Genomic DNA, 24,634 nt, shown 5'->3' with positions numbered 1-24,634 from the left:
AATACCTTGATCCCTAAATAATGAATATATTTCTCCCTGCATGATCGGTGGAGTGTACCATAAGTGTTAAGAAAAAAAAATCAATTTATGTTAAAAAGAAAAAAAAAAGTGTCAAAATGCTTATAAGCACAATGTGTGACGCGACTAGAGAGATTATATGCTATCAATAGAAGCAACAAATAAGAAGCCTACAACATTATTCAGTGTAGCGCCAATGTGAAAATGGCAAGAATCAAAATGTTGTCCCTAAATGTTAATCTGAAGTGTTTGGCATGGTGATACGTCAGGTTGAAACCTACCGGCCTTCAGCGTTGACCTAAACTCCTACTTCAATCAACGGCCCCATTCATCAATAAAGGCACAGCTCATTAATTGACTTCATCGTCTAGCACCATTAATTACTTTGACATCTTCCAACATCTCACTTTTTTTTAAACCTTTTTCCCTAAATAACACCTCATTTTAAAAAAAAATTAAAAAAAATGAATGAAAATGAGAGGATTTACTCAACATTAGTTACTCATGATATATTTATCAATTAATAATTGGAATAGGACAAAATGAGAATGAACTTGAATTAGGTGAGAAATGAGAACTAAAATAAATTATTGTATTTTTTTGTTTAAAAAGAAAATATGTCTTTCATTAACGATGAAAACTAGTCCAACTATAAAATGTCATAGAGACATAAACACACGATCACTAAGCTTAAATATAATAAATAGGATAAGACCTATAATTTAAGCCTAAGATCGAACAATTCCTAAAAGCAAATATAATTACAAACCTAAAGAAAAAAAGAATTTCATCTATTAAACCTACTTACAATGAAAAGAAATTTTACGAACTGTTGCCAACCTCAACTAATGGAGATCCTTTTCTAATCAGAGAAGGAAAATAATACTACAAAATTAACATAGAGTGCCATAACATAATACTAACTACTAACTACAAGCACACCAAAAATCACAAAAACTCAACAACATAATCAAACTATATCTCTCAATGAGCCCTCAACCCAAGCCATCAGTAACTTGCACCAAGTCATCAGAATATAAATGCACAACTATTAGAGCTCTTTATCAACTCCAATACAGGCATATCCTTCCGATTTGAACATTGACACAATTTTGAACCGAACTCTAAGTTGACATCATCAACGACTATACAAGATATCAAGAGGAGCAGATAGACAACACCCAACAGTCAATAATAAAACCAACCACCATAAAAAAATAAAAAATAAAAACTAAAAAATTGAAACATTAAATAAGCAAGACTGAAAAAAAAATAAAAACAAAAGAAAAAAGCCAAATAAAAAACACACCAGCCGGAGAGGGTATTTTTGTTTATGGCTCTCAGGTGTTGGGTCGGTGGTTTGGTGACTAAAGGCTGGTGGCGGCTGGAGCGGTGGTGACGGCAGTGAGCTCCAGTGGCAGTGACCTTAGCTTTTTGACCTGAAGTCGCCGTCGTGAATAACGGGATTGAGTTAATGATCGATAACTACAGGTCAAAGCTTAAAATGATGGATCTAGATCTAGAGGATTCGATAAAGTAGCTTGCGCGACTAATGATGAGTGAACAAGAGATTGATGCAGTAACAACAACAACTAACAAGGGAAATCAGACGTTGAAAGAGATACGTAGGAATGACATAAATTCCGACGAGACAGGTACTCTCAAGTATTTTTCTCATTCGGAGAAAGAGTACGGGGATAATTTTATACTAAATTTCTTAATTGATGAAGGGACAAAAATAATTTATTACTCAACTTTTTATTTGGGAAAGGGATGTGGATAAGGTGGAATCTCTAAAACCTCTCCACTTTTTCATTTTAATTTTTATTTTATATTTTAAAATTATAAGTAAATAAATAAAAAAATTGAATTATAAAATATTAAATATTGGTATAAATAATAAATATTAAAATATTTATATTATTAAATTTTTAGACTTAATTAACTAATTGTAGTCTTAAATTTTTATTTAGGATATTAAAAAGGCTGGATAGATTCTGTTGGCCCAAAAATTTTGTCTTAATTATAATATTCATTAAACATTTTAAAACTTAAATTTAATAAAACAACGGCTAATGCATAGTCATAAACGTAATAGTTAATACCTAATTTTTATTTTTCACTAGCCGTCTTGAAGCTCCACTACAGCCATAGCCATTCATGATCATCACCCACATCATGCCACATCCATTCTTATGACACCATTTATATGCACCACATCGCCATCGTTCCATAGCCATTCACGATCATCACCCACTAGTAATTCTAAATTCTCTCAAGTTATTAATTTTTTTCATATTGATTTCTCTCATTGTCACAACTCACAATTAAATCAAGATTTTGTCATTTTGTTTAGTTGAAGTGGTGGCCTATAGTTGAAGACAGCTCTGATACTTTAGTTGATTTTATAAAATTCTTGTGCAAAAATCTTTCTTAAGTGAAAATTTCAATTGGTATTGTATTGAATTTATTTAATTTTGTACATTTTTAGGCTAATGGAAGCAAACAAGTTAAGTGCTACACCATAATTAGTGCATGTAGTCTATGTGGATGATGATGGTCAAACATGAAATGCCATTCCAGATGGGACATCAAAAAGGGGAAGAACATGAAAGCTAAGATCTATTGTCTGGAATCATTTTGAGAAAAAAATAGTTAATGGAGAACAAAAGGTAGTATGTAACTATTGCAATTCCAAGTTAGTAGAAGGTAAAATGATGGAACAAAGCATTTGCATGTCCATATGAAATCTTGTTTCATGAAAAAGCAAAAAGTTATCAGTCACTACATAGCAAAGTTGAATATTGTTAAGGATGATAAAGGGCATTTAAAGGAAGAAACTTTTGTTTTTTATCAAGATGTCACAAGGAAAACAGTTGCACATGCAATTGTCAAGCATGAGTATATGTTAAGTATTGTTGATCATGAGGGATTTAGTGAGATTATCCCCACTTCACTCAATGCAAAAGCATTTGTCCTGAAATACAATTAAAAAGTAGATATTAGATTTGTACGAGAATGAAAAGGCTAAAAATTTGAATGCCTTGGCAAGTAATCAAAGTGGGTTCGACATTACAACAAATATGTGGACTCCAGATACCCAAACAAAAGGGTACATGGCAGTTACTACACTTCATTGATGACTATTGGACGTTACGAAATCTAGTTTTGAGGTAAGGTTTTCATTTTTTTTTTGTATTTAACTTAATTTTTTCTTAAATGTTAATTAAAACAAAATTTGACAAAATATATATATTTTTTTCTTTTCTTCTTGTAGGTTTCAGCCTGTAAAAGGTTCACATACTGGCCTAAAGTTTTGTGACACATTATTGAATTACATGATGAATTTCAATCTTGAACATAAAGTATTTTATGTGACTATGGACAATTGCTTTGCCAATGACCGCATAATGGAATATCTTTTGATTAAGCTTAATAAAGATAATCTCATCTTGTGTGGACAATTATTTCACATTCGTTGTTGTGCCCATCTATTAAATTTGATTGTCAAAGAAGGGATGAGAGTGATTATTGATGGAATTGCAAAAATTTGTTAGAGTGTTGTTTTCTGGACTGGATCATGAAAAAGAAATCAGAAGTTTGAAGAATTTGCTAGTTGTTCAAATGTTAAATATGATAATGATGGGCATATTTTATATACATATTTTACTCTTAATTATATAATTGCTAGTTATGTTTATTTGTTATTTTTAATTAATTGAATTATTTTATTGAATAGAGAATTAATTGGAGATTATGGATAAAAAGGCATAAGGAAACTCAAATTAGGAAGGGAGATTAAATTGAGAATTAATTGAAGGATAAGGAATTAAAAGAATTAATTTATTGAGATTTAATTCAAGAAGAGAATAGATGCATCACATGAGAAGCAATTGTCATTATTGTCAGCATGTGCATGGCATTCAAAAAAGGAATCCTAATGCAATTCTAAGTGGTGGGCACATGTGAGAGCAGAACAAATTAAAGGCCAACCCTTTCGGCTTTAGAATTGAAAAGGTGGGGCCCTTTTTGAAGCCTATATAAGCAAGTTTTTGGCTTTCGGACGAAGGAGGAGGGGCTGCCACCAAACGCAAAAGGAAGCAAAAGGAGACCTGATTCGAGACAGAAGACAGGAGCGGCAGTAGTTGTTTAGTTTCCATGACTGGTGTTATTTATTTTGTTGCTCCCAATTCAAGTATGTCTAGCTAATTTTCTTACACTGAGGTTAATGATGAAATACTATTCAGTAAAATAATTATTTTGTAATTAATTCCCTATACATGTTCTTTGATAATTATGGTTCTTATTTCACATGATTTGTTGGATGTTATTAAATTCTTTTCACTAGTTCTGTCATGCATTATTGATTGTTAGGATTAATATTCGATTAAATCTATATTTGAGTCTATAAAGTTTATATATGATTATCTTTGATTCTATCTTTCATTAAATTGTTTACATAGAGTGTTTAGAAAAACTTTGACTGTTTGTTATTCAATATGTTTACATAAGATGCTTAGATGTCATACTATTAAGCAGAAAAAAGAACCTACATAAGATTAATTTTAATTGGGCTTAATTGTTATATCTATGAGGTGACATAAATTGATTTCGAGTTGTCACTCTAAAATTGGGGATTAATTAATATTTAGATAATTATTAGTTGAATAGTGATGGATTCGGAAACCTTGGTAATTTTTGTCTTATTGAATTCTCCTTTACTTTAATTGTTTTATTAGTTTAATTAGTTTAATTTCTCTTAAAAATTCAATTGCTCAATTAGGTTAGGATTAATATTAATTTTAGATTTTAATTATACTTTTCAATTTATAACAATCTCTATGGGTTCAACCTCATTACCATTATTCTATCTCTAGATTCGTGCGCTTGCGAGTATATTAAAATTTTTCACAACAAGTTTTTGGTGCCGTTGCCGGGCATTGTGCCAAAAAGTCAGTTTAATCTAGATTGATTTGATTCTTCCACTAGTTATAATTTAGGTTGTCTTTTATTTTATATAAATATATATACATTTATTTATTTATTTGTCTTTAAATTCATTGTTTGGTTGTTTAATTTATTTTATTTTAAATTCCATTTATTTTAATTGTTTTTTATTTTTCTTTCTTTGTCAAGTTAGTTTATGAGTATTTGAGAACACGATTCAACAAATCGTTTGGTCAAAAAAGAGTCTAAAATTGAGAGTAGTCAGGCTAGTTCCTCTGAAGTGATGGATGACCCAAATAGAATATTGTCAGTACTACCACCAGTGCAAGCAAAGAAAACCCTTAGAGAATATTTTTCACCACTTGCAGCCAACACTACTAGAAAAATGGTCTTTACTGATACTTAACTTGTGACACTTTATTAAAAAGTATCAGTATTTACATACATATGGACCATTTTCCGTGTTTAACATATAAGTATCACAAATTACTGATACCATAGTGTTTGCAAGTCAGACATAAGAGATTCCTGACACTAAACTATCAGTAAAAAAATCAAAATAATTCTAATCTTATTCCAAATAGAACTCGAACCCAAGACTTATGGAAGTCAAGCTTTTTAAGTTAAAAGGAAAAGAAAAAACCATAATATAATACACAAAAAATGTATATATATAAAAAAAACCCTAATTCCGTAAATTCCTAAATCTAATCTAGGTCAATTTCATCTTCTAAACTCTCTTTCTCTTTGAGTCTCAGCAGCCGCGGTCTCTCTCTCAGCATCACAATCATGGAAACAATTACATAGCCACGATCTCTCTCTCTAGCACGTCGTCACTCACCCAGTTTGTTGTCAGCTAGTCCATCGTGACCATCAGCCCGTGTGCAGTCTGCCAGCGTGTCACCACTCTTTAGGTAGTCTTCGGCGAAGCATCCACACTGTGTGCCGTCATTGTCGATTTGTGCTTTCTTCACTGTGCGTTCGCAGTGTCATGGTGGTTCTCACTCGTTAGCTTCAGCCAGTCTCGCATCCTCACAGTCATCACTCGTCAGCCGGGGCTCGTCGTTGTAGTCACCACAGACACGGTCATCTGCTGCTGTTATTTTCGAATTTCAATTTTCGTTCATAATAAAGGCATAATAGTAGAAAAATTACTTTAATTTATTTGATTTTTGTATTAATGTATTCAATTGAAATCGAATACTTGGTTAAAAAAAATTAAAATTTTTTCAGTTATGTATTTGATATCATTCTTGTTTAAGAAGCACGCATTTCAGTAGTTGATTTCATTTAGTCTGTGTTCTTTTTGGTTGCTTTATTTGACAGAGCAGAGCAAAAGGCTTTTGAAACCTCAGCTTCCTTTTTTTTTAAATCTTTTATGCCGAAAGTAGGGTAAGAATAGTATGAAAACATGTTTTGCTTTCTTCTTGGATGGCTAGCTTGGCTTGCCGTGGGAGAGTGGGAAGCTGATTTATATCATATTAATTACATCACATGGTTATATAATAAAAGTTATATTTTTTTAGGAATGTGTATTTGTGTCATATTTTGAGCAGAACATTTACTTGTTTAAATAGGGACTCATAGTATACTGACCTTGATGGGAGCTGTGGATATTTCATGGTCCATGGGGATGATTGGCTATTCAAGTATTGAATGTTGCTTTAGTGGTAGTTAGATCTTTCTATTATGTCTTTTTTATTATTTAATAGTGTTTATATAATGAATAATCAACAGTTCTTTGACTAGAAAGTTGGTGGTAGCATCATGGACCCAATTTGTGAGTATATCATTTCTCCTAACTTGCAAATATTTGTTCATTAGCAGTATTTATTTGGGAATATTTTGTACCTATAACGATTTGTAATGTTTTTGGATTCTATTTACCCTTTGAGGACCTTAGAATGATTATATATGTCAAATTCTTTGTTAGATTTGTTCCTTGATTTACTAGTGTTAGATTTCTTTTGGATTCTAGTTATTCTCACGTGGCTTTGACTTTCTTTTATTATTGTACTTTCTTTCCCTTTTCTTTTGGAATAAATTTCTTCGATTAATTGGGGCCCTAAAAGAAGTTTATACTAAAACCTTTATTCTGCCAAGTTATAATTTGCTAGGACATATGGAGTGAAATATATCTTGGAAGAAATTGTAAAGTAGATAGTTTGAGATGCATGCTCAGATGTGGGGAGAGTTCTCTTGTCAATGATGAATTATACTATGTATTAGATGCACTATTGTAGCATGTCCTTTTAGGTCATATATTAGCAAGCCTCTTGTATCATAATAGCAGGACGTTACCACGTTGGTCAAATTACATGCTTGGTTTAACATGTACTTTAATGCATTAAAAAAATATATTTGTCATTCAAGTTTATCCATGAAGCTTAGGAGTATTCATGCGCATTTATGAAGTTTACGTATTTAGTCTCTATACTTTTTTTTTTGGGTTAAATTTCAAACAGGATTTAAAAATTTCTATTATATAAATGTGCAGTAAAATTCTTCAGCAAACTCCGGATAAAGTCAAAATAAATCCTTCCTAGCTAGCATGTGCTGACTTTTATAAAACTTGCATTTTGTCTTATCTCCTATGGGGAGGAGTTGAACTCTTTTAGGTAATGCTTTATTTAATCATTGCTTGATGGTTTATTTAAATATAGCATATATGTTTTATTGTCTTATATTCTGTATCTGTATTTTGGATTTAGAATTTCTATTAATGGACTTCACCTCTCAACCATAAAATGAGAATATATTAATACTCTTGTAGCTATTTTGACAGACAAACATAAAGAATCATCACCTTGGCAAAAATAAGCTTCATCCTTTTTAAATAATTGACAGTGCATTGTGTCTAAGTGAATGATTGAGAGATCTCTATATATAATTGATCTAGTGATCTTTCTTCAATCTTTCCTTTTGGTTTCTTTATCTCAATGACCTTAAGCCTTTTTGTATTGCTTTACCTCTATAACTGAATATGTTTAGTTTTCTATTTGCTGAAGTGAAGTTTCTAAGAGGTTGATGTTGTATTTTGACTCGTGATTGTTATCATTGTGTCTTGAAGATTTGATAGAAAATTGGAAAGTATTGCAAGAGTTTGGTACTATACCTTTTTCATTTTTCGGCTTAGGGATACTTATTTAATTCATTAGTGATAGCCTAAGAATACTTGAGATAAAAAGGATTAATATCAATTCTAAGATTTTTTAGGATATTTGGTAACTACTGTCAAATGGTACTGTTTATTACTATGTTATTGCTTTTTATAATTTCTAGAAAATGTCAAGTGTTTGGTTACAGATTATTGTTTAGTTTTGAGGTTAGTAATATATACTTGTTAGTAATTGGAGTTGATGTTGAATGTTATGAATACACTGTTGATGATCTTTCGTATGTGTAGGCCGCATATGTTGTCAAGTTATTTTTAGCATTCAATAAACATGTAATGTATGAGTACATTTTTGCTTGTAAATGTCCGACACTTAATTTGTGTAGCAAACTAATTAATTCTATATGTTACACTTATAGGTGGGAAAACAATTAAGTTCAAGGTGTAGAGGCAATAAGGAGAATTTTGTTGCAAACTAAATACTTGCATTTTTTTTTCAATCTGAATATCTACTTATGGGCATTTCAAACTATATTTGAGATACTCTAAATTTGTATGTTTCTTTTAGTACTTGTTTTAATTTGTATTTGGTATAATTGTGACATATTAATAATATTTAAATATGAAATGAAAGATTTTGTAATATAAATTAAGTTTTTTAAATTTTATGGCGCCTTTTAATTTTACCAATAAATCAATAGCAATTATCCAATTCAAATTTTTATTTTTTAAATAAATTAAACAGTGATACCATGGTAACAATAATTATACACACTAATATAATATCAACAACTACTAATACTATGGTGTCATAATATTAGTGATACTGTAGTAATAGTAATTGCTGACATTACTTACAAGTGTCACTATTTTTCTGACTCCCAATTACTGACACAATTAACGAGTGTCACTGAAAGTAATTACTGACACTATTCTAATGTCAATAAAGACCATTTTTTTAATAGTGCAACCAACCATCTTGTATTGTGTTGCCACAAACTACAGCAACACACTTTGAACTTAAGCCCTCTGTCATTCAGCTTTTACCATCTTTCCATGAGTTAGAGAGAGAGGATCCATATTTGCACATTAAGGAATTTCTTGACATATGCTCTACATTTTGTTTTCAAAATTTTAATGCTGAGTCAATTAGCCTTCGTATGTTCCCTTTCTCATTAAAAGACAAAGCGAAAGTTTGGTTGAATTCACTTCCTGCTGGGTCTATTACTACGTGGGATGAATTGAGTAATAAGTTCCTCACCAAGTTCTTCCATATGTCTAAAACAAATGCCCTTAGGAGAGAGATAAGTGATTTTTATCAAGGAGAGGGTGAGCAATTTTATGAGTGTTGGGAAAGATTTAATGATTTACTCATCAAGTGTCCCCACTATGGTTTTGAGAAATTGAGACTTATACAATGTTTTTATAACGGTTTAACCATGTTGAATCGTCATATGGTTGAGTCTATGAATGGTAGGAGATTTTTTAACCTACATAAAAGGGGCTGCATAGGATTTGTTTAATTCACTTTCTGACAATTCTCAACAATGGGGATTTTTCAAATCAAACCCAGAAATTACCTCTAGTTTCTAGAAAGGGGTTATATGAAGTTAAGGATGATTTTGATGTGAAATCCACTCTAGCTACTCTTTCTAAGAAAGTAGATGTCTTAGCTCTGAACCAATCAATGAATCATCATCCTAATATAGCTAATGAGGTTTGTGCTCTTTGTTCCAACCTATCTCATACAGCACAGAATTGTCCGTCATTACTAGCCTATCAATGGGCTTATTTTGAGCAGGTACATGCCCTACAATCATATGAGAAAACCTCCAATAGTCCATATTCATCCACATATAATCTTAATTCTAGGAATCACCCTAATTTTTCTTTAAAACAAAATCATCCTTTATCAAACCAAGGAGGACAACAATTTAGCATGCCCAAACAAAAATTTGTCCCTCCTAACTAAGTATATCCTCCTACCCAACAGCCTATGTCTCAATTTATTGCACCCCAACAAAGAAAATCTTCTTTAGAGGATACACTTCAAAGTTTCATTCAGTCAACCTAACAAGCCTTTCAGTCAAACACTCAAGTTATTCTAAAGCTTAAACATCAATTGGGTCAATTAACAACTACTGTGGCTGAGAGAGAAAAAAGAAAATTTCCGAGTCAACCAATTCTTAATCCTTAAGGAGTGCATGAAGTTGGATCGAGTTCAAGCCATTACATGAAGAAGCCAAATCAATTATGACCTTGAGAAGAGGAAAATTATTTGACAACAAGGTGGAGGTTCGAACAAGAAAGACATCTGAACCTACTTCTTCAGATCTAGTTCCATCACAAGACTCATCACCTAATGATCTAGAAGAAAGTGTCCCAAATTATATTCCGAAGGCTTCTTTTCCTCAAAGATTAGGAAATATAAAGAAAGGGACTTCAACAGGTGAGATTAGAGAAATCTTCCAACATGTAAGGACAAACATCCATTTACTTGATGCTATGAAGCAAGTTCATTCCTATGTCAAGTTTTTGAAAGATTTATGCACTAAAAAAATAAATTTGCATGTCACTAAAAAGGCATTTTTAACTGAACAAACTAGCAATTTACTTTAATGTTAAATGCCACCAAAATTTAAGGATCCTAAGTCTCCTACTATCTCATGTGTTATAGGGAACCAATTGTTTGATAAAGCATTATTGGATTTAGGAGCTAGTGTTAATCTCTTGCCTTATTCTGTTTACATGCAGCTTAGACTAGATGAATTAAAACAACTTCTATTATTTTGCAACTTGTAGATAGGTCAATGAAAAGACCTCGTGGTATTGTAGAGGATGTGTTAATACAAATTGAAAAATTTTATTATCTTGTTGATTTTATTATTATTGATACTCAGCATGTACAAGATCCTAAGAATCACACCCCAGTTATTCTAGATCGTCATTTCTTAACTACAGCTGATGCTCATATTAGTTGCAAGACTAGAAATATACAATTGTCTTTTGGTAACATGACCATGGAATTAAATATTTTTAATGTTCCCAAGCAGGCACAAGACGATGATGAAGTCGTTGAAGTAAATATGATAAAAGCATCAATTGATGACTCATTTATTTCTAACCACTATGACAATCCATTAACATCATGCACAACTGACTCTGATTTCTCTGTTGATGTTGACAGTGGTATTAAAGAAGTTAATGCTTTACTTGATTCAACTTTTATCATAGATCTAATTAAGTGGAAAGAAAAGATTGACCCACTTCCTCTTGAAGAGAAAATTGAATCATTCAACTTGGAGCTACTTCCTAAAGAAGTGCAACATATGTCACATTCTGACATGAAAAAGGTGGTAAAATATAAAGTTCTTAGATTGTTAAATTTTTATACTACTTCAAATAACTCTCAAGTAAGCTTGGAATAGAAGAGATCAAATCAGTGCGATATTGAGGAGTTTCATTACCATCATCCTTTTATTAATAAAATGCTCTTGTGCTTAGTCTATTACGTTTTTTGGTATTTTCTATATAATTGCTTTGATTTTCACCAAATTCTTATTGATCCTGGTTGATTTGCTGTTTGCATTAATTAGTTAGTTTTGTAGGATTTTATTTATTTTTCCTTTTTTATTTATATTTCTTCTAATGTTTTCTTTTTAGTTGTCATTTTATTTTAAGTTTCCCCAACCCATTAAGGTGTGATCTCTCCAACTTTTTCTTTTATTATTTATGTTTTTATGTTTTTCATCTTTTTGCATCTTTTTGCATGCATATCTTTTATTTATGAAACATTGAAGACAATGTTCTGAATACGTTTGGGGGTGGGAATAGTGTGTGCTTTGTTTGTTTAAAACAAAAAAAAACCAAAAAAATAATTTTTTTTTTTATGTGAAAAGCCAATGATAAGAACTTGATTGACAATGAATATGATTCTTATAAAGGGTTGAATATTATCTTAATTTATACTTGATTCTTGTGTTAATTCCTCTTAATTGAGATTCTTTAAACACAATGAGCACTAATATCAATTCTTTCATAATTTTGACTTGAAATCTAAGATTGACGCAGCCTGAGTTAAGAATTTTAGATAGAGTAAATGACTGTTTGTTTTGATTCTTATCTCTACAATACAAAATAGTATACACAAGCGCCAAAGTCAGAAATAGCTACCTATAACCCTTAAGAGTGAAGTTATCCTTGAGTAATTTGGGCCTATGTACTACTAGTGTGTAGAAGATAATCTACCATGAGAAGAATGCTACTTTAAGGAGTAGAGTGAAAGTTCCTGATTATAGTTTAAAAAAAAGAAAAAAAAGGAAAAAAAATCAAGTGCGTGTGCTGAAATGAAAAAAACAATGCACATAAAAGCCTGTGGAAAAAAAATTAGAGATTAAGATAATAAGATTAATTTGACTTACTCTTTTTTTTGTTCGAGGTGAAGGTTGTTGATATTGAAGATTTTGGAAATGGATTTGATTGAATTGATTTCACACACACACTACAAGAATTAAAAGAGAGATAGGATTAACTGTTGAATTAAAGTTAGAACTTTGCCAATATTTGAAATTTTCTTTGAGCTATATAATTTATGCAATCTTTGAGGCTATCTTCATGTTTTGTTTAAAGTTTATTGTTCTTTTCATTTTATTTTAATTTTTTTAAAAAAATAATGTTTGTGAGTATCATCACTAAAGCTCTCACGAGACTATAACTCATCCACTAGGGCTGCCTAGGGGTTTAAAGGCTTATTACATACACTAAATGCAATCGTGATTACATGTGAAAGTGGTTTAGTTAGGATTTACTTTTTATTTTCGTTACTTTTATTTTTATTTTTTTGTTTTATGTTTTGCTCGAGAACTAGCCAAATCTAAGTTTGGGGGTATTTGATGGGCATAATTTATATACATATTTTACCCTTAATTATATAATTACTAGTTATGTTTATTTGTTATTTTTAATTAATTGAATTATTTTATTGAATAGGGAATTAATTGGAGATTATGGATAAAAAGGCATGAAAAAACTCAATTTAGGAAGGGAGATTAAACTGAGAATCAATTAAAGGATAAGGAATTAAAAGAATTAATTTATTAAGATTTAATTCAAGAAGAGAAGAGATGCATCACATGAGAAGCAATTGCCATTATTATCAGCATGTGCATGGCATTAAAAAAATGAATCCTAATGCAATTCTAAGTGGTGGGCACGTGTAAGAGCAGAACAAATTAAAGGCCAAGCCTTTTGGCTTTAGATTTGAAAAGGTGGGGCCCATTTTGAAGACTATATAAGCAAGCTTTTGGCTTTTGGACGAAGGAGGAGGGGGAGCCGCCAGACGCAAAAGGAAGCAAAAGGAGACTCGATTCGAGAGAGAAGACAGGAGCAGCAGCAGCTGTTCAATTTCCATGGCTAGTGTTATTTATTTTGTTGCTCCCAATTCAAGTATGTCTAGCTAATTTTCTTACACTGAGGTTAATGATGAAACACTATTCAATGAAATAATTATTTTTTAATTAATTCCTTATATATGTTCTTTGATGATTGTGGCTCTTATTTCACATGATTTGTTGGATGTTATTAAATTCTTTTCACTAATTTTGTCATGTATTATTGATTGTTAGGATTAATATTCGATTAAATCTATGCTTGGGTCTATAAAGTTTATATATGATTATATTTGATTCTATATCTTTTATTAAATTGTTTACATAGAGTGCTTAAAAAAACTTTGACTTTTTGTTATTCAATATGTTTACATAGGATGCTTAGATGTCATACTATTAACCAGAAAAAGAACATACATAAGATTAATTTTAATTAGGCTTAATTGTTATATCCATGAGATCACATAGATTGATTTAAAGTTGTCACTCTAAAATTGGGGATTAATTAATATTTAGATAATTACTAGTTGAATAGTGGTGGATTCGGAAACCTTGGTAATTTTTGTCTTATTGAATTCTCCTTTACTTTAATTATTTTCTTAGTTTAATTAGTTTAATTTCTCTTAAAACTTCAATTGCTCAACTAGGTTATGATTAATATTAATTTTAGATTTAAATTAGGCTTTTCAATTTATAACAATCCATGTGGATTCGAGCTCGTTACCATTATTCTATCTCTAGATTCGTGCGCTTGCGAGTATATTAAAATTTTTCACAACAGATAACCAATTAGTGCTTGATTGTTCTACTAGGTGGAATTTCATATATCTTATGGTTTCATCTACCTTGCAATATAAAATGTTTTTGTTTGATTAAAGCATATTGATGGATAATATAAGTTTTACATAGTGAGGAAGATTGGCAATTTGCCACTATTTTGAAAGAGAATTTGAAAAGTTTTTATGACGTCACTAAGTTACTTTCAAGAATTCAGTATCCAATATCGAATGTATTCTTGCAACATGTGTGTGAGATTAAATTATCTTTATAAGATTGGTTTTTATCACATTTTGATATGATTCAACACATGGCTCAATTGATGTTACTGAAAATATTGGCAAGATATGAGTGGAATTTTAGGTGTGGCCTGTATATTGAATCCAAGGTATTAAAAGGAGTTCATTTTGTATTACTTTTCTATGATTTATTGTGATGACAAAAAGTTCTATGTTGGCAAAGTGGTAACCTTTTGCTGGGAATTAATGGGAAAGTATCAATGAAGTTTCCACCAACTGTTTATTACTCTGATTATACTTGTAATAGTTTTTCTTCTACTATATCTACAGGGGATTCTTATAAGAAAGCAATCAAATGAGTGATAGGGTTTGATGATTATGTAAACAATGGAGATTGTGTGGCTATTGCAAATGAATTAAATTCATATTTGGATGAGAAAGTCATGCCATGGATGGAAGATTTTAATATTTTGAGTTGGTGGAAAACAAATACACATAGGTATCTTATATGAGCTCGAATTGCTAGATATATTTTGGTAATTCCAATTACAATTGTTGCTTCCAAATCAGCTTTTAATACAAGTGGTAGAGTTGTGAGCCCACACCATAACAATCTTCATCCAAGCACATTGGAGGCATTAATGTGCTATCGAAGTTGGCTATGAGCTTACAATGGCAGTATGAGTTTATTTTTCACTATATTTATATTATATAATTATTAATATATTCACTTATAAGTTACATTACTTATATTTTATTATTTTAGATTTGAAACCTGACGCTATCTCTCAATTCACCACATTCCTCGAGGAAGAACAAGGGAAGCAGGAGGCATGAGAGATAAATACTTTTATTAAAAATATTAATTAAGTATCCATATCCATTCCATTTATTTTATTGTTGATATAAAAATAATTTCTTTTTCTTTTTATTGTAGGATTTTGAAGGCTGACGAAGATAATTATTTTGGTGATTTGTATTTTATAATGTGACATTTGTAATGGATTAATATTAATGTAAGATATATTGTCAAACTTTACTTTTATTTAAATTTTTATTTTATTATGATTAAATTAAAATAAAAAACAACAAATGTATCAATTATTCGAGACCAGGGACCCCTTGGGGATCCCCTATTATTATTCAGGAAGGAGACGTGGATTCTCTCAAGCAATTCTGACAGCGACAAGAATGAAACATGGACATATGCAAGATATCGAGGATGGGTATAAGGAGGTCGGTCCCCTCCCCTCCCCCCCCCCCCCCCCCCCCCCCCCCCCCTCCATTGACATCCTTAGAGATACGACATTGGGAAGGTGTTTGATGAAGAAATGGTGTCATCAGAGTGTTTTGAAAGTTTCTCATATCTACTGTGATATAAATTGTTGTAATTACTTGAGCTATACGAATCATAATTAGAATATGCTGTAATTTCCTTAACATATTTACTTCATCTTTGAATCAGAATATATTATTATAAGTTACTAAAATTTTCTTAGTTAAGTATTGTCCACATTATTATTATCAATAATAATAATAAAGGACCTATTTACAAATAGAACTTCTAAGCATTTTGATAAATTCTGTGAGGTATTGAAAACAGGGACCAAAATGTAAAACTTAATTGAGACTAATTTGGAAATTTTGAAAATTGTATGGTGTAAACTGATCAATTCAGAGAATGGGAACTTGATTATCACACCCCCAGGAACCAAGTTCTCATTCTCTAATTTTAAAAACATGTGGGTTCTACATGTTTTATTCTCATTCTCCCTTCTATTTTAGTAAGTAAACAACATCATCCATTTTAATTACAAATTCTGATTCTTCAATCCCACAAGTAAACACACCACAAATAAGATCCTCAATACAATTATAGAAAATTCAGCTTTGTTTTAACCTATTATTTTTCCTGTAATTTTGCTTTTATGAATAGTTTTGTTATTAAAAAATTTCAATAATTATATATTTTTGTAATTTTTTATTAGATATGTAAAATAAGTCATATTGTTTTGACCTAACTTAAATAGTATTACGCCAAACTGTTGAGGGCCCAAGCAATCAAGTTTATGAATTAGGATGAAAAATACTAAAACATAATTTTGGAAATGGACACGAAGTTTGTAATAGTTCATGCTTAACAACTTAGTAGATATAGAAATTTCTGTTTTGGACACATAACCTATACTATGTTTATTATTTGACTTTGCAACTTAAAACATGTTTGCCTAGTTAATCTATAAACTAGGTCGAGAATTCGCTTGCTATTGATATGTGATATCACAATCTTATCTCTTAGATAATTTTGCATTCTTGTGAGGATCAATAAAAACATAAACGAAAAACATGTTTGACCACACATCAAGTCATAAATCAGTTTTGATATTAATTGTAATAACTTGAGCCTAGCGACTAAGTAGATATTGTTTGCTCTGGACACACAACTAGTTACGATTTAGTTATTAGGCTATGGAATTCAGAACTCATTTATTTAGTGAGGTTTATACTACACTAGGCAGTGACTTAATAAGAACATCGAATCCACATGGTTGTTGTTGTTATTATTATTATTATTATTTGCCAATATAAAATGCAAACAAGAAATAAAACATACAAAATGTCAAAATATTTACATAATGAGTTTAATTGATTCCATTCTATAGGGCATTTGTTTAATGGTAACTATTTAATTAGGCATTGGGCTTAATTTAAATTTTACTATTAGGCTAAAAGTTATAAGCAGATATATTTTTAAAAATTCAGCTTAAATTAATGAAATAATAAATCCAACAATGGCAAATTTATAATTTCATGTTGAAGAAGAAACAACATATTTTCTAGAAATTTTAGAAAATACGAGCTACCCCGCAAGTCGCTTGGTGGCTCTGCTAACGATTTTAGGAGCTCACTTCCACCCAATATGTGGATGCATATATGTTGTCATTTCGTTATATTTTCACCGACCCTTACGAAGAGGTCTTTGAGGGGAAAAGATTATAATATCTCGCTATGCTAGAGAATAAGTTACTAGACTAGATTATACATCATGTATTCATCTAATTAAATAAACATTATTGGGTTCCAAAGCCAAAAAATTAAATCTATAACAATTCAAATATCCAAAATTAAGAATATCTACAATTATTAGACTGAGTAATTAAGTATAAATTATGTAAATGAAAATAATATTTGTGAATTTAAAATAAAAGTTGTAAATTAACATTAACTATAATATAAAACGGAAATTATGTAAATGGAATATATAACTTGTAAATAAAAAAAAAGGTATTATTGGTGTATTAATATAGAAGCAGTAAATTGATATATTATTAGTAAACAAAACAAAAAAATACAAATATAACATAAAACTTATAAATCAATATTAATTACATAAATACATCATAAGACTTGTAAATATAAGGTAAAATACGTAAACTAATAAAAGAAGGGTAAATTGATATATTACTGATAAATAAAATAAAAACTTACAAATATTCTTAAAATCATCATTTGAAAAAAATATTCTTTTAATGCTTTTCAAAGTAGTTGTCAAATGATGAGATTTTGCATCCTTCAACATCCTCTACAACAATTAGGGATGACAAAAAAGTCAACTTGAATTTTGGCACAATTGACTTTACTCAAAATTTTTGGACTTTCGCCCGAATTTAAGGTTCAAAATTTAGGCTTGGACTTAAAAATAAAAGCCCAATCAAATTCGGGTCAGGGTTCGGGCCTTAACCAACCCGACCTAACCTGACTACTTAATAATAAAAAAATGTGTTTTTATTTGAACTATGTGTTTTTATTTAAATTAGACATATTTTTTATTTTAGTTATTTATATGATTTTATGGTTGGGATATTGATTAAAGTAATCTTTATATTTAATTTAATATATTCAAGGAGGTAAATTTATATTATTTAAATATTAAAAAAATTAAAAAAAAAGTTTGGTCGGGCTTAGACAAAGCCCGAGCCCGACCAGAAGGTGAAAATTTGGGCTTTTTATCGAGCTCGAGTCCTTTATTTATGTTGTCGAGCCCAATAATAACCACCCCAAATGATCAATAAGTATAAGTAAGGAGTTTAACACTGTACGAAATATACATAAGACTTCAAATTAGACTTAATTTTATTACTATATCATATATGTATTTAGTAATATAAGAATAAATATTTGTATATATAATTTTGTTTTGGCTTAATCCTCATCAAGATGAATAATCTCGCCAAACAAATGGTATGATAGAAAATAGAAAAAAAAATTATAATTTTCTAGAGTATAGAATTTATAGCTAAATTAATTCAATAAAACTCATTCTACTAAAGTAAATGATTTTTTTCCTACAATTATTTAGACAGCATGTAAATTATTTTAATAGTTAATAGTTTTACATTAATTTATTTATTTTATTTTTCATTTATTAGTGTTATGTATAATTTATAAAATTTACATTTATCATGATATTAATGCTGTAATTTTAAATAATACAGTATAGAATTTTCCTTATTTTACATCTGAATGAACATAATTGACTGTTGTTGCATCCTGCTTGATCAAATTTCTTATGATCAAGATCAACGTTAGCCACCCAAACACCTTCCCATTGTGGTATAATCTCTTTGTTTTTCATCTCTAGTCCTCACAGGCACAGCTAATACTTACTATAGGACCAAATTCCTATATATTTATTTTTTGAAAATTACAGTTTCTTAGAGCTTCAACAAATCACATTATTTGTTACATCGGTGTCACCATCCACGCAAGCTTCAAAATGCTGCTTCTTTCCATAACCGATAATTGCATCAGGCAACCACTAAACCGTGTCCTTTTTCTTCACAATCATTCCAAGCATCAATGGCGTTATGGCCCCAACTGATCAGATATTGGAGATATTAATTTGATGGATCTTGCAATGTTACAGCCTCTGCAAGCAACATAGACATAGCCAATGGGAATCCTCCACGCGTGTTGGTGCTGATGCAACCAGGCTAAGGCAGCAGTTCATGCAAGGTGAAAATGCCGAGGCTGTTAGTTGCAGCTCCTGCAACCTAGCCTTGTCCTAATTTGATTAGATCAAAGTGGAAAAGTCAATAATTAACCATCTTTAAAATCCTACTCTACACGTGGGAATACGAAGCTCTATCCCCTCACAACGTGTGGGGTTGTAATACAAAGAGCAGTAGCGGCACGTTTTCTTGCAAAATGTTTTTAAAAGAACTTATACAAAGCCGCTTGTTACTGCACTAGCTGACAAAACCCACCTGCAAGTTGGCATTACGTTTTTGAGTACTTTGATTTTGATTGAGCCCCACTCAATTCTCATCAACTGTTGCTCTACTTCTCTGTGAGTTGTTCACGTTTACGCGTTTCATTGGAGCCCCTGTATTTGTTTCTTTTTTTCCTTCAGTTTCTGGAACAGAACACGGGAGGCTGAGAGGCAGAGCAGCTCTTGGTTTTCAAAGCCAAGGTCAGTTGATAATTAGTATTTATTTTACTAAAGTTTGAAATTTTGGTTTCTTTTGACCTTATAAGATTTCAATTCAAGCAGACATTTGAATAAAATTTTCAACTTTGGTTCAATTTTTCAAGATTTACTGTTTTGAACATTTGTTTAGTATTTACTATTTACATTTTCTTTTTTTTTTCTTTGTTTTCTTTCGTTGATAACAATGATTGATGAAGAAATGGTGCTAATATGATGTTGATTGATTAAAGGACAAGGGGGTATTAATTTAATACTAAATTTTGCTTGCAGAACATGTAAGAGATTTGATTAGTTTATCAAAGGAATCAAACTCCCGGGTTTCCCTCGTGCATCATCTTTATCTAATATCGTTATATCAATTTACAAGTTGCCTATTTTGGTTTTGATCTTGGCATGTAATGAATAATTGAAGTTCTGATAAGATCAAAAGAATTATTAAAAAAAAAAAAAAGACCCTTGTTATTAATAGGGAATTGATTAGGATGGAGCCTCCTTCGGAGCAGCAGCAAAGCTGGAAAAAGATGAAAAAACAGTTGACAGCAAAGCGAGATGACACACCATTGCAGTCTCTGGTGAGAACAGGAAGTGTTGAATTGGTTTTGGATATGATTTCTAGTTATGGGGATATGGAGTTGAGAGAGATGTTGTCGAAAATGAACCAATCTGGTGAAACTGCACTGTATGTCGCTGCTGAGTATGGTTATGTTGATATGGTGAGGGAAATGATCAGGTATCATGATACTAGTTTGGCTGGTATCAAAGCAAGAAATGGCTACGATGCATTCCACATTGCTGCTAAGCAAGGATGCTTGGGTAAGCTTTTCAACTTCCATTTAAACATGCAATATCCAGTTTTCGCAATTTTATGTTTGATATATTTCAAGTGTTTGAATGTGGTTGATGTTATGTCATTACATCTTTAGTATGAAACTTACCTTGTTAAGTAGGGTACTAGCATCTCAGTTTGCCCCTTTTCATAATGACTAATCATTGTTGGATTCGAGCTGCTGTTCTGAATATTCTCCATGCTATGCTGTAGAGGTATTGAAGATTCTCATGGAGGCACTTCCTGAACTTTTGATGACTTTTGATTCCTCGAACACCACAGCATTACACACAGCTTCCTCACAAGGCCATGTTGAAGTAGTGAAATTTCTCTTGGAGAAAGGTAGTACCCTAGCCACCATTGCTAGAAGCAATGGGAAAACGGCTTTGCATTCTGCAGCTAGGAATGGACATCTGGAGATTGTGAAGGCCCTTTTGAGTAAAGAACCTGGCATTGTTTTGAGGAACGATAAGAAGGGTCAGACAGCTCTCCATATGGCCGTTAAAGGACAGAGTATTGAACTTGTGGACGAGCTGGTAAAGGTTGATCCTGTTATAATCAACATGGTTGATGCCAAGGGAAACTCTGCATTGCATATAGCAACCCGTAAGGGCCGGGTTCAGGTGATTAAATTCATTTCCTTTGAACACAATTGTCTTGTTTTCAACTTACCTTATCAGATTATGAACTTAAAAAGTTTTATCGTGTGTTTTCAATCTTTAATGAGAAATTTGGAATCATCATACCTTGTAATATCTTAGCTTGACTAGGATCATTAACATATGTAGAGCATCACACAAAAGAAGATCTATAAATTGAGTATTTTAACTGATATATATTGCAGATTGTTCAGAAGCTGCTGAATATCAATGGAGTTGACAAAGCAGTCATCAACAAATCCAGAGAAACTGCTCTTGACACTGCTGAGAAAACTGGGCATTCTGAAATTGGAGTCATCTTAAAAGAGCATGGTGTCCCATGTGGCAAATCCATCAAGCCCCAAGCAAACTCAGCTCGAGAACTAAAGCAGGCTGTTAGTGACATAAAGCATGAGGTTCATGACCAGCTCGAGCACACACGTGAAACACGTAAACATGTGCATGGTATAGCTAAGAGGATCAACAAAATGCATACGGAAGGGCTTAACAATGCAATCAACTCCACCACAGTTGTAGCTGTCCTCATTGCCACCGTTGCCTTTGCTGCCATCTTCAGTGTCCCAGGCCAATTTGCTGATAAACCAGATGAACTTCCTCCAAAGGTCTCCCCTGGAGAAGCGCATATTGCTCCAAAAACACCCTTTTTAATTTTCATCATCTTTGACTCCATTGCCCTCTTCATATCATTGGCTGTTGTGATAGTTCAAACCTCAGTTGTAGTTATAGAGAGAAAGGCAAAGAAGCAAATGATGGCAGTGATTAACAAGCTGATGTGGTTGGCTTGTATTATGATTTCAGTAGCATTTCTTGCACTGTCATACATTGTTGTGGGAGATGACGGGAGGGGGTGGGCTGTTGCTGTAACATTTATAGGGACCGTGATTATGGTATCAACAATAGGAACAATGTCTTATTGGGTGATTGTCAACCGAATTGAGGCTTCCAAAATCCGGAGCATCCGGAGGTCATCAATGGATAGTGGGTCCCGATCAATGTCAGCATCAGTAATGTTGGATTCAGAGTTTCTGAACAATGAAATTAAACTCTATGCAGTCTAACAAGTGCTACACCACCTCTGTTGCCCATGGTTTAGCTCTTTATACATGAACTTCCCCCTCATCTCTCTCATACTGTATATAAGTATTTAACAAAGTGACGGCATTTATGCTTCTTGCTGAAGTAACTGGCAGCTTTGCTTTACAAGGAGCTCGTGCAGCATGTGGAAGAAGCAGAGAACAGTAATCTCCCTACTAAAAGTTTAATTTTTCAGAATCAATTTAGTCAACGATTTGACTCTATTTTGTAACTTAAGGTACACAAAATTTTTAATTATAGTTCTTATATTTTGAAGCACCTGAATCTTTCTTTCTGCATTTGTTGAAGATTAAACCTGTGCTTGTGTCAACGGCAAAAGTTCTTCAAACATACCCAAAAAAGCATTGGTTTCGGCGTCCTTCAGAAACATCTAACAATGTTAATATTTTCTTCCAGACATTTCATATCATGAAGTGAGCCAATTGAGTTAAGATGATGACGTGATGGTATCAACACCACTTAATTAATGTTGTGTTTACTTGCTGGAGTGGGAGTGAGGAGTGTGGATTCCTCCCACTCCAGCGTTTACTTCCTCTAAATGAGAAGGGAGTGGGAATCCCACTCCGTGAGCCCCACCCATTTTTGGAGCGGGGAGTGGGAGTGGGAATCCACTCCCACCTCTCCCTTTTTTATCCTTTTATTTTTTTTATTTAATTTAATTTAATATTTTATAATTAATAAAATAAAATAAATATTATTATATTTATTTGAATAATATTATTATATTTATTTGAATAATAATATTATATTTAACTAAATAATAATTTACATTGATTCTAAGTTAAAATTATTTTAAAATAATATTATTATATTAATAGAGAATTAATAAATATAATATTATTATATTTATTTTAAAAATAATAGTATTATATTTATTTAATATTAATAATAATAAATAGTTTATTCTAAGAAAATATTAATTTTGTACTAAATAATATTATATTATTATTTTATATAATAATAAATTTAATATAATTATATTAAATAAAATAAAATAAGGTTTCATTTTGTATTAAAATTAATAATTTATTGTTCATAATTAAGAATATTAATAATTATAATAAATTTACAAATATAATAAAATAAATATTATTCATTAAATATATTTTTTATTAGTTTTGTAATTAAAAACTATAATTCTTTAAATAAGGATAAAATTATAATTTGAAACTATTTAATCCCAATCCAAGACAAAGTAAACACATAAATTGGATTCTGATCTCTAATCCATACTTCCATTCCAGTGTAAGTAAACAACCTACTCCCACTCCCACTCCACACTCCCAATCCTAGGATTCCCACTCCTCAGGATTCCCAATCCAATCCAAAAAGTAAACGCTATCTAAGACTTTTACCTTCTCAAGAGGCTTAAATGTTTCATGTGAGTCGGCACGACAAGGTGCAATTTACAACTCTGCCCTATATTTACTCAAGAGGTAAATAGTTTTGGGATCATCATATATGGACACATACATGCGTGTTCTCATAAAGGTTTTCTGACTGAGGGCTTTCTTTGGATAAGTGAAGTACAATGTACCGTTTTGTTCTGATGTTTTTCTACATTTCTTTTTCAATATGTCGCTAAAAATGTTTCTTATGATTGTTTTTTTTTTGAAAAAATATTCACCATCTACTCATTTTTTACACTTTTTTTGAAAAGACACAATTTCTTTTTTTTTTTTTTTGGAATCTACCTAAAATTACATTTTGTTTCACTTTTTCACTTTCGTTTGGAATCCGTTAAGAAAGCTAACGGAAACTTAAAAAAATAATAATTTTACCCTCAAAATGAAAATTATAATTTCACCTTAAAAATTACCAAAAATAATTAAATTAAATCTAATTATTTTCCCCATCAATCAATAAAGAAATTAATTTTACAACCATCAAATGCAGGTTTTTTTTTAAAATATGTATGTAATTAGAATGCTAAATTATAATAGTAGTATTAAAAATAGCTCAATTTCACAAACAATCAATTGAATTTAAGATAAGTAGAGTTTTATTATTCATTGAGTTATAATCTCTAGTAGTTAAGATTTTTTTGTACTTCATTAACGTACCAATAATGATATTCATC

General features: G+C 31.1%; 1 protein-coding gene across 3 annotated transcripts; it reads left to right on the top strand.

Moving 5' to 3' along the window:
• The first annotated feature begins 19,685 nt into the window (after nucleotides 1-19,685).
• On the top strand, nucleotides 19,686-22,576 carry LOC18038204 (ankyrin repeat-containing protein At5g02620). Of its 3 annotated transcripts, none has more exons than XM_006428924.2 (4): nucleotides 19,686-19,956; nucleotides 20,245-20,787; nucleotides 21,014-21,423; nucleotides 21,645-22,576. In XM_006428924.2, the coding sequence occupies exons 2-4, from the start codon at nucleotides 20,457-20,459 to the stop codon at nucleotides 22,515-22,517; spliced, it is 1,614 nt and encodes a 537-aa protein (XP_006428987.1). In that variant the 5' UTR covers nucleotides 19,686-19,956; nucleotides 20,245-20,456; the 3' UTR covers nucleotides 22,518-22,576. The 3 variants fall into 3 exon arrangements, with proteins under 3 accessions (XP_006428987.1, XP_006428989.1, XP_024037719.1); XM_006428926.2 differs by having other exon boundaries at nucleotides 19,691-19,956; nucleotides 20,456-20,787; XM_024181951.1 differs by having other exon boundaries at nucleotides 19,691-19,956; nucleotides 20,444-20,787.
• Nucleotides 22,577-24,634: the final 2,058 nt, after the last annotated feature.

Source organism: Citrus clementina, unplaced genomic scaffold (genome assembly GCF_000493195.1).
Source record: "Citrus clementina cultivar Clemenules unplaced genomic scaffold, Citrus_clementina_v1.0 scaffold_6, whole genome shotgun sequence".
Lineage (NCBI taxonomy): Eukaryota > Viridiplantae > Streptophyta > Magnoliopsida > Sapindales > Rutaceae > Citrus > Citrus x clementina.
Note: the sequence above shows the minus strand (reverse complement) of the source record. Positions and strands in the feature narration are given on the sequence as shown.